Source organism: Nerophis ophidion, linkage group LG27, assembly GCF_033978795.1.
Source record: "Nerophis ophidion isolate RoL-2023_Sa linkage group LG27, RoL_Noph_v1.0, whole genome shotgun sequence".
NCBI lineage: Eukaryota > Metazoa > Chordata > Actinopteri > Syngnathiformes > Syngnathidae > Nerophis > Nerophis ophidion.
Window position 1 is genome coordinate 15199094 of NC_084637.1, and position 15396 is coordinate 15214489.

The window sequence follows — 15396 nt, forward strand, 5'->3', positions numbered from 1 at the left end:
GTACCAGCGCCTCCCGCGACCCCAAAGGGAATAAGCGGATGGATGGAGATATATGTATACAGTTGTGATCAAAATTATTCAACCCCCACACAATTTTGGTGTTTTAGCAAGTTGGACATCTATTCCGTATTTTTTTTATAGTCATATCAAATAAAGATGCATTAAATAGACAAATGCAACTTGAATTACAACATTATATTTTGTAACATACCAAACAGTGTAATTTTTCTTAATATCTCATTGACAAAATTATCCAACCCCTTGAAGATCATAACTCTTAAGAACAGAATTTGAATAAGGTCTTTTCAATCAGGTGTTGAAAACACCTGTAGATGTGATTAGAACCATAACAAGCTACAATTAAACTGATTGAAAAAGCATGTGACGCTCAGCCTCTTGTAGATGGTCAATGGTGTATTTGCAACATGGTGAAGTCCAGGGAGTGGTCAAAGAAGTCAAGAGAGGAGGTAATTTCTCTTCATAAGAAAGGATATGGATATAAGAAAACAGCAAAGACATTACACATTCCAAGAAACACCAGTTGGGAGCATAATTTGCAAGTTTAAAGCTAAAGGCACAGTGGAAACACTACCTGGGCGTGGTAGAAAGAGGATGCTGTGTGCGTACAGTGGTGAAAAACCCCCGGGTAACAGCTGAGGAACTACAACAGGACATTGCAGAGGGGGGAACGCAGGTTTCGTCCGAGACAATAAGACGCGCACTACGAGATGAAGGCCTCCATGCCAGAACTCGCAGGCCCACCCCACTTCTGACGACCAGGCACAAGAAAAATAGACTCCAGTATGCCAAAAATCATCTGGACAAACCCCAAAGGTTTTGGGAAACTGTTTTATGGAGTGATGAGACAATACTGGAACTCTTTGGGCCTATGAATCAACTTTCTGTCTGGAGGAGAAAAAATGAAGCTTACAAAGAGAAGAACACCTTGCCTACTGTTAAGTATAGTGGGGTGTCAATCATGCTCTGGGCTGTTTCTCTGTCTCAGGTACTGGGAATCTCCAGCGCGTTCAAGGCATTATGAATTCTATTTCCTGCCAGGATATATTAGCTGCAAATGTTATGAAGTCAGTGACGAAGCTGAGGCTTGGGAGACGTTGGACCTTCCAACAGGACAACGATGCCAAGCATACCTCCAAATCAACATCAGAGTGGTTGCAGAAGAAGGGCTGGAAGACTCTGGAGTGGCCTTCACAGTCGCCAGACCTAAATCCTATAGAAAACCTGTGGTGGGACTTGAAGAAGGCAGTTGTAGCACGCAAGCCCAAGAATATGAATGAACTGGAGGCCTTTGCCCAAGAGGAATGGGCTAAAATACCTGTAGATGGTTGCAAGAAGCTTGTGTCCGGTTATGTATCACCTTTGAAGGATGTCATTACTGCCAAAGGGTGTTCTACTAAGTACTAAAGATGCATGTAACTAGGGGGTTGAATCATTTTGTCAATGAGATATTAAGAAAAATGTCCTTTTTTGGTATTTTGTCAAATACAGTGTTACAATTTAAGTTGGATTTGTCTATTTGACACATCTTTATTTGATATGACTATAAACAAAATACCGAATAAATGTCCTACTTGCTAAAACACCAAAATGTTGTATATATACTGTGTGTGTGTGTGTATGTATGTATATATATATATATATATATATATATATATGTATGTATTAGAGTAGGGGTCCCCAAACGTTTTGACCCAATATATGTATGTATATATATATATATATATATATATATATATATATATATATAATATATATATATATATATATTGGGTCAAAACGTTTGGGGACCCCTACTCTAATACCAGAAGTCCAGCAGAAATTGAAGTGTTTTAACAAAATTAAATGTTTGGAAAGTATGGTACTATACTTTTTTGCTATATTGGATAATATTAAAGTTTAAAAGGTATGCTATGTCATGCGGTGCCTGCATTTTTTCCTGTTAAAATGCAGAGAACAAATACATTTAGTAAGAGTAGATAAAGTACTTTATTGACGCATATTTTTTCCAGGCCTTTGTAGCCCACGTACCCCCGGGCCCTGAGTTTGACATCAATACTCTACAGGATCAATACAGAAAACTGTTGTACACTTTGACCTTTAAATGCATGGATATTGGCAAACGTGAATAGTTCATAGGCTGCCGTGTCTCTCTATAGCCAGGTGGGAGCACTGTTTGGCAAGGAGCTGCATTTTTTTTTTAATACATCTGTCAACTAAACTAAATTTACTATAATACAGTTCAACCTTTGAATAATCAATGGTTAAAAAGGTAAAACTGCATTATAATCTATATTACACACAGTCTGTGGTAAGCTTTTAGTCACCTGGCAACGCTGTTTGTGGCACAACCTAATGCAAAGATGTCCAAAGTGGGGCCTGGTGGCCATTTTTTTGTAAAAACAAATTTTATTTCATGAATCATATATATCCTTAAATATTAGATTATATTATATTGAATCTATTGGTGTCAAATGGTTATTTTTTTTCATCAGATTAATTACATTTTGGAAATCTCTCCAGAGAGTGGTGAGGACGGCGGAAAATATTAGGACTCCTCTTCCTCCTATGCAGGAGATCGCAAAAAGCCACTGCCTGACCAGGGCTCAGAAAATCTGCAAAGACTCCTCCCACCCCCACCAAGGACTGTTTTCACTGCTGGACTCTAGGAAGAGGTTCAGCAGCCACCGTAGCAGAACCTCCAGGTTCTTTAACAGCTTCTTCCCTCAGGCCGTAAGACTCTTGAATGCATCATAATTAAATTATCCCCCCAACTCCCTCCAAAATGGATTAACTAGCTGGAATAAAAAAGACAATATAACATACATCCATAAACATGGACGCATGTGAAAAAGTGCAATTTATTTATCTGTACAGTAATCTATTTATTTATATCTGCACCTTATTGCTTTTTTTTTTTAATCCTGCACTACCAAAAACTAATGCAACGACATTTTGTTGTTATTTGTACTGTAAAGTTCAAATTTGAATGACAATAAAAAGGGAGTCTAAGTCTAAGAATTTGGATTAATCATAAGTGATTACTCGCTTGCATAATACACATGATCTTAAGAAAAGACCCCAATATTTGTACTCAAATACAATTTTATTGTCAGAGCATCATCCTGGAACATATTTAAACGGTTTATTTGAACGCATGTAATTTATTTGCACAAAACCTGGTAAGAGAGCTTTATTTGAAGTTCTTTCATGCTGTATTTTAGAGCGAAATTTGCAGGGAGAACACCAGTTGCATTCACTTCGCTCCTTTTTGTACTGTTTTTAACAGTGACTGTAGAGCGATTAGGGTAAAAGAACATATACGGTCAAAATAAATTGCATGATTAACTTAAGCGTGTTCATAATTAATGCAAACCATTTTTTGTGATTATACACAGCTCATTTTGACAGCTCTAATGTTGAAGACATGTATCAATATGTTGATTATTGTGGTGTTTAAGTGGTTTTAGAATACTAAAATTCAGGTTCTGCTATTGCATATTTTGCGGATTATTCTGCAATTTATACACTGACTGAATAGAGCAGGGGTGCTCACACTTTTTCTGCAGGCGAGCTACTTTTCAATTGACCAAGTCGAGGAGATTTACCTCATTCCTATTTATAATTTATATTTATTTATTTATGAAAGAGACATTTTTGTTAACAAGTTAATGGTGTTTAATGATAATACAAGCATGTTTAACACACATAGATTCCTTTCTTTCATGAAGACAAGAATGTAAATTGGTGTATTTGATTCTGATGACTTGCATTGATTGGAATTAGACAGTGGTGCTGATAACGTCCGCATTTTCAAATGGAGGAAAAAAAAAGTCCTCCTTTCTGTCCAATACCACATGAAAGTGGTTGGATTTGGCATCTCATTTGTCCAACTTGCATACTCGTTTTTAAACACTTTGTTATGAGAGTAGCATATGTGTGTGGCCCTTTAATGTCTGGCAGCAGGTGAGTGATGTCAGTGAGAGTGCGGGTGGGCAAGCAAGTGAGAAAGCGGTCGCTGAGGGCGGGGGAGAAATACATTGGCATCAAACTTCGTAGCTTGCTAGCTTGTGCACGCTAGCTTTCTGAGACTCTTATTTTGTTAGCACAGGCAGGATGAAACAGGTCTTTTATGGTGAAGACAGGAACTGTGCAGTCGGTCTTTAGAGTTTTGACAGTAGGTACGGAGTCTCTAGAAATAAAATGTGTTTCTCTGCGTCCGCCCTGTTAGTGATTTTTTTCTTAAATATGAGCTCGCAGCAGCCAGCGTCATCTCACAAGATCCTCGGGTGCCGAGAATGTCAAACAACTGACGAAAGTGAAGTCTTGGTATGATTGATGATTGCTCATTTTTATGTATATTTTTTTAATGCCTGGCTTGAGATCGACTGACACACCCTCCGAGATCGACCAGTCGATCGTGATCGACGTAATGGGCACTCCTGGAATAGAGTATTCCGAATGAATTGTATATTACCATAAAAAAATTGCATTTCAAGTCATATTTCCACAGGTTGTACATAATAAGTCCTTAGCAACTGTACATAAACCTAACAAAGTTCAACAGAAAAACAAAACCGGTCTATGTTCAAGCATCAGGTCGTAAACAAGGCGCTGATAGATTTATGTCATGCATCCGCGAATAAATAACTTAATTCACTCGGAAGGTTTGAGGTTATTTTGCCGATGAAGACAGGGACATATACTGACAAAATATTACAGTTCATATACTGTACCACCGGCTAGCAAATTCACATTTTAGTAGGCTACAACTCAAAAATGACTTTTAAACAGTCATTCATCCCGCATGTACATCAATATGATGTTCAGTCCATCATCTCGCACTGTAAACCCGGTAAATAATAAATTCTACTCCCTCGCAATGACTGCTAGTTTAGTAACCTTATTCTATGCATTTTTTGTATGTACTGTAAATATAAAAAACAAATAGCTAATCTTCATTTGAGATGATGCCTCAGTCCTTACATTTTCTTTTTCTATTGGTCCATTTGATTATTTGTGACCCACTCTTGTCTTGGTTTCCTTGGAGTCATGAGTGGCAGGCTGATGCTCTTCAGCCCATTTCAGAACCAGCAAATGTCTTGTCCGCGTACGCCTAAGAAGCCCCCGTGCTCAGTAGCGCCCCCTCTGACCGGTCCTGGACATAGTGAGGGGCAGCGACACGGAGGAGAGCGAGGAGACTTCCCAGTAGAGGGAACGAGACAGAAAGAGCTGGTAGAGGATCACCATGGAAATGGACTGACACAGAACTACTCCGATGGTGACCACCTACATAAAAACACAAGAGAAGAACGTTGGAGGACCGTAACTTCCTGACACAAGTCACGCTAGGATGCTGCCCAACCTTGTCCCTCTGGTGCTCATTGACGATGGCGGACGTGAGGACGAGGAAGGGATGACAGAGGAACCACAGGAAACATCCCTGTGCAGAAAACATGTGTAAGAGGGAGAGCTGAGTCAATCTCCCCAATATGAGGCGATTCGATACCTATCTGGATACATGGCTACAAACTCCGTTTCCATATGAGTTCGGAAATTGTGTTAGATGTAAATATAAACAGAATACGATGATTTGAAAATTATTTTCAACCCATATTCTGTTGAATATGCTACAAAGACAACATATTTGATGTTCAAACTGATAAACATTTTTTTTTGCAAATAATCATTAACTTTAGAATTTGATGCCAGCAACACGTGACAAAGAAGTTGGGAAAGGTGGCAATAAATACAGATAAAGTTGAGAAATACTCATCAAAAACTTATTTGGAACATCCCACAGGTGTGCAAGTGAATTGGGAACAGGTGGGTGCCATGATTGGGTATAAAAGCAACTTCCATAAAATGCTAAGTAATTCACAAACAAGGATGGGGCGAGGGTCACCAATTTGTAAGCAAATTGTCGAACAGTTTTAGAACAACATTTCTCAACGAGCTATTACAAGGAATTTAGGGATTTTACCATCTATGGTCCGTAAAATCATCAAAAGGTTCAGAGAATCTGGAGAAATCACTGCACGTAAGCGATGATATTACGGACCTTTGCTCCCTCAGGCGGTACTGCATCAAAAACCGACATCAGTGTGTAAAGCAGGGGTAGAGAACCTATGGCTCGAGAGCCGGATGTGGCTCTTTTGATGACTGCACCTGGTTCTCAGATAAATCTTAGCTGACATTGCTTAACAAGGTAAGTAATGAATAATTCCGCTGGTAATCACAGTGTCAAAAATAACGTTCAAAATATAAAACATTCTCATGCATTTTCACCCATCCATCCGGTTTCTACCGCACTTGTTCAAAAGTCGCATTAATGGTAAGAAGTATTTTAGTTATTTTTGGTTAGCCTCAGAAAAACAATGTTATTAAAAAGAAAATCAAACTTATTATACTCTAAAAATGTTGGTCTTTCTTAAAAATCCACGCATATAGTTGTATTCAGTGTTAAAAAATATAAAATGATATGGCTCTCACGGAAATACTTTTAAAAATGTTTGGCTTGTATGGCTCTCAGCCAAAAAGGTTCCCGACCCTGGGTGTAAAGGATATCACCACATGGGCTCAGGAACATTTCATAAAACGACTGTCAGTAACTACAGTTGGTTGCTACATCTGTAAATGAAAGTTAAAACTTTGCTATGCAAAGCAAAACCCATTTATCAACAACACCAAGGAACACCGCTGGCTTGGCTGGGCCCAAGCTCATCTAAGATGGACTGATGCAAAGTGGAAAAGTGTTCTGTGGTCTGACGAGTCCACATTTCAAATTATATTCGGAAACTCTGGACGTGGTGTCCTCCGGAACAAAGAGGAAAATAACCACCCGGATTGTTATAGGCGCAAAGTTCAAAAGCCAGCATCTGTGATGGTATGGGGGTGTATTAGTGTCCAAGGCGTGGGTAACTTACACATCTGTGAAGGCACCATTAATGCTGAATGGTCCATACAGGTTTTGGAGCAATATATGTTGTCATCAAAGCAACGTTATGGACGCCCCTGCTTATTTCAGCAGGACAATACCAAGCCACGTGTTACAACAGCATGGTTTCGTAGTAAAAGAGTGCAGGCACTTTCCTGGCCCGCCTGCAGTCCAGACCTGTCTCCCATCGAAAATGTGTGGCGCATTATGAAGCGTAAAATACGACAGCGCAGACCCCGGACTGTTGAATGACTAGAGCTCTACATAAAACAAGAATGAGAAAGAATTCCACTTTCGAAGCTTCAACAATTAGTTTCTTCAGTTCCCAAACGTTTATTGAGTGTTGTTAAAAGAAAAGGTGATGTAAAACAGTGGTGAACATGCCCTTTCCCAAATACTTTGGCACATGTTGCAGCTATGAAATTCTAAGTTAATTATTATTTGCAAAAAAAAAAAATAAAGTTCATGAGTTTGAACATCAAATATCTTGTCTTTGTTGTAGTGCATTCAACTGAATATGGGTTGAAAATGACCTACTCAGTGGCCTGGTGGTTAGAGTGTCCGGCCTGAGATCGGTAGGTCGTGAGTTCAAATCCCGGCCGAAAATCGGACCCATTACCTCCCTGCTTGGTACTCAGCATTAAGGGTTGGAATTGGGGGTTAAATCACCATAAATGATTCCCGGGCGCGGCACCGCTGCTGCCCACTGCTCCCCTCACCTCCCAGGGGGTGATCAAGGGTGATGGGTCAAATGCAGAGGATAATTTCGCCACATCTAGTATGTTTGTGACAATCATTGGTACTTTAACTTTAAAATGATTTGCAAATCATTGTATTCTGTTTATAGTTACATCCAGCACAATTTCCCAACTCATATGGAAACGGGGTTTGTATATTATTAATATACATTTAAAAAAATAGAGCTGGTTATGATACTGTAACTCTGTTGCCCGGTTGTCATATATTGTTTATTTATTACATTTCTGAGTGTCATTTGCAAGTATTATAATAGACTTTGCATGCAGTGGCAACTCCGAGATTTTTAATGGCAGCAGTGCATATAGTATGGTGGTTTTCCTAGCTAGGAAGTAGTCAATGCCGTGAAGCTAAATGTGCCAATGAAGTCTTACAGTATGTTGAGTCCTACAAAGTGTTTATACTCTAAGGCAGTGTTTTTCAACCAGCCATGAGATACAGTCTGGTGTGCCGTGGGAGATTATCCAATTTCACCTATTTGGGTTTAAAAAAAAAAAAAACGACGCACAGAGGGGCGGCGGGGTTGGTGCTAGCAGGGTGTATAATATAGCCAGGAAGTATCATGGATGCGTGGGATTCTGGGTAGTTGTTATGTTGTGTTTATGTTGTCTTACAGTGCAGATGTACTCCCGAAATGTGTTTGTCATTCTTGTTTGGTGTGAGTTCATAGTATGGCGCATATTAGTAAGAGTGTTAAAGTTGTTTAAATCACAACCTTCAGTGTAACCTGTATCACCCAGTATACCTTGCAATCTCTTACATGTGACGATAGAAGCAGCGAAATGTATGCGTCCGGTCGGCACGCATACATTACGCGTAAAGGCGGGCGCGATGACATGTTGTTGAGGACGTTAAAAGTAAAGCCATCACGGCACACCCTCAATGTGGTAGTCCGAGTGAAAATCGGAGAACGTTGACCCCGGGTGATGTCCGGGAGAGGCACCGAAATCCGGAGTCCCCCCGTAACAGTCGGGGGGGTCGGCGATTATGCAGCTGAGCCACATCAGAGTTGCCAAAGAGCCGCATTCGGCTCCGAAACCGCAGATTGCGGTTTCCCTGCTATAGGGATTAGGGTAAAAGAGCTTGTACGAACAACATAAATTGCATGATTAATCTTAGTGTGTTCATGATCAATGCAATACTTTTTTGTTATCAATCACATGAGTTAAAATGTTAATTTTGACAGCGCTAATAATATATCTTCATGGAAAAAAAACTTTTTTACAATATGCGTTTTCTTGCGTTTGAATCATTTCAGACGCACCCTGGCAAACCACAGTGTGTCCCATAATGCAACTTCAACGTGCTAAAGGTGTGTTCTGTTGTCTAGATCAGTGTTTTTCAACCACTAATGTGCCGTGAGATACAGTCTGGTGTGCCGTGGGGGATTATATTTTTTGCAAACCAGTTTTTTATAATACGCAAATAATTTGCCGTTGTTGAGTGTCAGTGCTGTCTAGAGCTCGGCAGAGTAACCGTGTTATTCTCTTCCATATCAGTAGGTGGCAGCCTATAACTAATTGTGTTGTATGACGTCGGGGAACAGGTCAGGTCGTGTGAGACAATAGTTTGTCGTGATCACAATATGCAGACCACAGCGGGAGGCAGTGTGTAGGTATCTAATGCTTAAAACAAAAATAAACAAAAAGATGAGTGCCCCTAAGAAAAGGCATTGAAGCTTAGGGATGCCTATGCAGAACGAAACTAAAACTTAACTGGCTACAAAGTAAACAAAAACAGAATGCTGGACAACAGCAAAGACTTACAGCGTGTGGCGCAGAGACGGCGTCCACAAAGTACATCCGTACATGACATGACAATCAACGATGTCCACACAAAAAAAGATAGCAACAACCTAAATATTCTTGATTGCTAAAACAAAGCAGGTGCGGGGAATAGCGCTCAAAGGAAGAAATGAAACTGCATCAGGAAAGTACCGACAAAACAGAAAAAGCCACCAAAAAGCGCAAGACAAGAACTAAAACACTACGCATGAAGAAAAAAACAAAAAACTCAAAATAAGTCATGGCGTGATGTGACGGGTCAATAGTAGTAGACTTACTTAGAGACAAGATTTAAATTGATGCATGGTTGGTTATTAGGGCTGCGAATCTTTGGGTGTCCCTTGGTTTGATTCACTATTGATTCTTGGGGTCAAGATTCGATTCAAAATCGAATTTTTTTTAAATTCAACACGATTCTCGATTCAAAAATGATTTTTTTCCCAATTTAAATGGATTCTCTATTCATCCAATACATAGGATTTTAGCAGGATCTACCCCAGTCTGCTGACATGCTAGCAGAGTAGTAGATTTTTGTAAAAAGCTTTTATAATTGTAAAGGACAATGTTTTATCAACTGATTTCCATCCATCCATCCATCATCTTCCGCTTATCCGAGGTCGGGTCGCGGGGGCAGCAGCCTAAGCAGGGAAGCCCAGACTTCCCTATCTCCAGCCACTTCGTCTAGCTCTTCCCGGGGGATCCCGAGGCGTTCCCAGGCCAGCCGGGAGACATAGTCTTTCCAACGTGTCCTGGGTCTTCCCCGTGGCCTCCTACCAGCTGGACGTGCCCTAAACACCTCCCTAGGGAGGCGTTCGGGTGGCATCCTGACCAGATGCCCGAACCACCTCATCTGGCTCCTCTCGATGTGGAGGAGCAGCGGCTTTACGTTGAGCTCCTCCCGGATGGCAGAGCTTCTCACCCTATCTCTAAGGGAGAGCCCCGCCACCCGGCGGAGGAAACTCATTTCGGCCGCTTGTACCCGTGATCTTATCCTTTCGGTCATGACCCAAAGCTCATGACCATAGGTGAGGATGGGAACGTAGATCGACCGGTAAATTGAGAGCTTTGCCTTCCGGCTCAGCTCCTTCTTCACCACAACGGATCGATACAACGTCCGCATTACTGAAGACGCCGCACCGATCCGCCTGTCGATCTCACGATCCACTCTTCCCCCACTCGTGAACAAGACTCCTAGGTACTTGAACTCCTCAACTGATTTCAATAATGTAAATTTGTTTTAACTATTAAACAAACCAAAAATATGACTTATTTTATCTTTGTGAAAATATTGGACACAGTGTGTTGTCAAGCTTATGAGATGCGATGCAAGTGTAAGCCACTGTGACACGATTGTTCTTTTTTTTTATTTTTTATAAAGTTCTAATGATAATGTCAATGAGGGATTTTTAATAACTGTTATGCTGGAATTATAACTAATATTGATACTGTTGTTGATAATATTAATTTTTGTTTCACTACTTTTGGTTTGTTCTGTGTCATGTTTGTGTCTCCTTTCAATTGCTCAGTTTATTGCAGTTTAGAGTGTTGCTTGGTCAGGTTTGGTTTTGGAATTGGATTGCATTGTTATGGTACTGCCGTGTATTGTTTTGTTGGATTGAGTAAAAAATAAATAAATAAATAAACAAATAAATAAATAAATAAATACATCGATTTAAAAAAAAAAAAGAAAAAAAAAAAGAGAATTGATTCTGAATCGCACAACGTGAGAATCGCGATTAAAATTCGAATCGATTTTCTCCCACACCCCTATATCATATCCAACAATTGCGACGACGACTTTTTATTGTCTACTGAGTTTAATTTTTTTAAATTATTTCTGCTGATGGTGTGCCTCCGCATTTTTCAATGAAAAAAATGCGCCTTGGCTCAAAAAAGGTTCAAAAACATTGGTCTAGTTCACACTTCTATATTGCCCAAAAAAGGTGGTACCTTTTGTGTGCTGCATGTCAACAACATGACGAAATGCCACAGGTAGGACCATATTGTGCCATAAATGTGGAGGAAAATGAGTGTCTCCATGGTGACAACCGAAATGGATGCAAAAACCTAATGTAAATAGGCTTTTGTAATTTTAATCGATTTGTGCACGCAGTCTTAGTAGATCACACACAACATTAATAGTACACAACAAATTTGTCTTTGCCTCTTCTACTTGTTTGTTTTTGTTAGTACGTGCACACACGCAGAGAGAGAGACAGAGAGCGTTTCCAGCAGTTTCGCAGAGCGATCAAACCGGTTCGGTTATTTGCTGGACAAGGACAAGAAGGAGGTGTTGGGACAGATTTTTGGAGAATTTGGCCAGTGCTAACCTTGGCAAAGCAGATGTAGAAGTCTCTCTTCAGGGTGCTCCTCTCAGTGGAGATGATCTGGTAAAGAACGGAGGCCAGCAGGAGGGCCAGCGTCACCTTGAGGGCAATGAGGAGTATCCCTGCCAGACTCTGATTGCTGTGGTGTTGGCTCCCAGATGCGGAGTACTGCTCCCATAGCAGCAGCACACCCTAAAAGTACAAATGAGCATCTCAGCATCGGGGAAACACAGACAATCGCGCCAAAAGGTAGCGTACCTGCGTAACGACTCCACCCACAGCAACAGCTGTGGACGCCGGAGACTGTTCCCACTGCAGAGGTCGGGACTGGGGTTTCCGGCCTCGACTTAGAGTCCAGCTCACACAGAGACTTAGTAACGTGTACAGCATGGACACCTCAGCCACCATATCCCAAACTGCATCGAGACAACAAGCCAGAGAGGTCACTTGGTGTCTTTTTACAAATGGATTTAAAGGGGAACATTATCACAATTTCAGAATGGTTAAAACCAATAAAAATCAGTTCCCAGTGGCTTATTTCATTTTTCGAAGTTTTTTTCCAAATTTTACCCATCACGCAATATCCCAAAAAACGGCTTTAAAGTGCCTGATTTTAACCATCGTTATATACACCCGTCCATTTTCCTGTGACGTCACAGCGTGACATCACCACAAACAAAGATGGCGGATAGCACAGAAAGGTATAGCACAGGAGCTCGGATTCAGACTTGGATTTCAGCGGCGCAAGTGATTCAACAGACTACGCATGTATTGAAACGGATGGTTGGAATGTGAAGGCAGATAGCGAAAACCAAATTGAAGAAGAACCTGAAGCTATTGAGCTATATCACGACAGACAGCGGAACGAGAGGAAGCAAGGACGAATTTGGCGATCGCCTTCTAACCAACGATTGGGATGTATATGTTTGGCATTAAATGTGGGTGGAGGGAAAGGCTGGATGCAAATATAGCTACAAATGAGGCATAATGATGCAATATGTACATACAGCTAGCCTAAATAGCATGTTAGCATCAATTAGCTGGCAGTCATACCGTGAGCAAATATGTCTGATTAGCACATAAGTCAATAACATCAACAAAATTCACCTTTGTGATTTTGTTGACTATCGTTGGAAATGCATCTGCTTTGAGTGTCGCAGGATATCCACACATCTCTGTGTCATTTATGTCGTAGTATCGCTATCGTCGGTAAAGTGTGCGAGGAACTTTCGCCTCTTTTGACCACTGGTGCAACTTGAATCCGTTGATTGGTATGTGTTTGTTTGGCATTAAATGTGAGTGGAGGGGAAGGCTGGATGCAAATATAGCTACAAAAGAGGCATAATGATGCACTATGTACATACAGCTAGCCTAAATAGCATTTTAGCATCGATTAACATGCCGTGACCATTGATATGTCTGATTAGCACACTCCACGTAAGTCAACTTGAATTCGTCTCTGTTCGTGTTGTTACACCCTCCGACAACACACCGACGAGGCATAATGTCTCCAAGGTACGGAAAACAGTCGAAAAAACGGAAAATAACAGAGCTGATTTGACTGTGTGTAATGTGTTTGAGAAAATGGCGGATTGCTTCCTGTTGTGATGTCACGGGTGAAAGGTCATTGCTCTGACAGCGAACAATTGAAAGGCGTTTCAATCGCCAAATTCACCCTTTTAGAGTTCGGAAATCGGCTAAAAAAACATATGGTCTTTTTTCTGCAACATCAAGGTACATATTCACGCTTACATAGCTCTGGTAAAAAGGTTCCCCTTTAAGATAATTTGTGAAGTTACGTACACTTAGCTAGGCAGCCCATCAGCGGAATACCAACGCCGTCTCTGGAATACCTGCAGAGCACAACAGTAAAGGTGTCAGTTGTGCATTTGTTATTATGTCACTACTGTTGTGCTGACCTAAGACTAGTGTTGTACGGTATACCGGTATTAGTATAGTACCGCGATACTAATGAATCATATTTGGTACTATACCGCCTCTGAAAAGTACCAGTCCGCCACCCCCCCGCATCCCCTTCGTCGTCACGTCGTGTCATTGCTGGTTTGCATTTTGGCTTAAAACTAATGATAAAGGTGACGTTATAACACTGAAACACCCTCAGGAAGAGGTGCTTTAAGACATGGCTAGCTAGCAAGCAGCTAAAGTCCAGCCCCAGTCTGCAGTATTTTAGCTACTTCTAAATAACTAATCCTCACCTCCATGGTGACAAATAAAGTATGTTTCCTGCAAGTATCATCCCTGCAGGACGAGGAATAGCTAAACATGCTTCACTACACACCGTAGCTCACCGGCATCAAAATGTAAACAAACGTCATTACATCCACTGTAACGATACCAAGTACAGTAGCGTATCTAGTCGATATTACTACGATTACGTCGATATTTTTTGGCATTACAACATCTTCTTTAGTTTTTCAAAAATTTATATTATGTTTATAAACTCAGGAAATATGTCCCTGGACACATGAGGACTTTGAATATGACCAATGTATGATCCTGTAACTACTTGGTATTGGATTGATACCCATATTTGTGGTATCATCCAAAACTAATATAAAGTATCAAATAACAGAAGAATAAGTGATTATTACATTTTAACAGAAGTGTAGCTAGAACATGTTAAAAGAGAAAATAAGCAGATATTAACAGTAAATAAAGAATTAGATTAATAATTAGAGGCCTACTGAAATGAGATTTTCTTATTTAAACGGGGATAGCAGGTCCATTCTATGTGTCATACTTCATCATTTCGCGATATTGCCATATTTTTGCTGAAAGGATTTAGTAGAGAACATCCACGATAAAGTTCACAACTTTTGGTCGTTAATAGAAAAGCCCTGCCTTTACCGGAAGTATGTGCGCGTGACGTCACGAGTTGCAGGGCTCCACACACCTTCACATTGTTTATAATGGGAGCCACCAGCAGTAAGAGCAATTCGGACCGAGAAAGCGACAATTTCCCCATTAATTTGAGCGAGGATAAAAGATTCGTGAATTAAGCAAGTGATAGTGAAGGACTAGAAAAAAAAAAAAAAAGCAACGGCAGTGTGAGCGTTTCAGATGTAATTAGACACATTTACTAGGATAATTCTGGAAGATCCCTTATCTGCTTATTGTTTTAATAGTGTTTTAGTGAGATTCTAAAGACATACCTCGAGGTCGGATGGCTGCGGTGAACACGCAGTGTCTCAGAGAGAAGCTGAGGAGCCAAGCTCACAGCTGCCTTTTTTGACAGCTACTGCAGGAAGAAGTCCCATATTCCACTGATTTCTCCGGTAAGACTTAATATCACAATTTTCCCATCCAAAGACATGCTGGTTGACGTAGAGAAAACATGTTCGCTTGACCGCTCTGCTTCACAACAAACAAAGAAACACCGGCCGTGTCTCGGTGCTAAAGACAGCTGCAATCCACAGCTTTCCACCAACAGCATTGTTCTTTATAGTCTCCATTATTAAATGAAAAAATTGCAAAAGATTCAGCAACACAGATGTCCAAAATACCGTGTAATTACACCATGAACATAGACGACTTTTAGCAGTGTTTGGTGCTG

The 15396-nt window shown here is 40.6% G+C and overlaps 1 protein-coding gene across 2 annotated transcripts in view; it reads right to left on the reverse strand.

Annotated features, from left to right (window-relative positions):
* Positions 1-3105: 3105 nt before the first annotated feature.
* Positions 3106-15396, reverse strand: part of LOC133544548 (integral membrane protein GPR180-like) — a 58803-nt gene continuing 46512 nt past the window's right edge. For both annotated transcript variants that reach the window (XM_061890016.1, XM_061890015.1), the window contains exons 6-10: positions 13626-13675; positions 12081-12238; positions 11826-12014; positions 5384-5461; positions 3106-5307 (exon numbers count right to left, since the gene is read on the reverse strand). In XM_061890016.1, the coding sequence (XP_061746000.1) occupies positions 5152-5307; positions 5384-5461; positions 11826-12014; positions 12081-12238; positions 13626-13675 (631 nt within the window). In that variant the 3' untranslated portion in view covers positions 3106-5151. The remainder of the gene's footprint in view (positions 5308-5383; positions 5462-11825; positions 12015-12080; positions 12239-13625; positions 13676-15396) is intronic.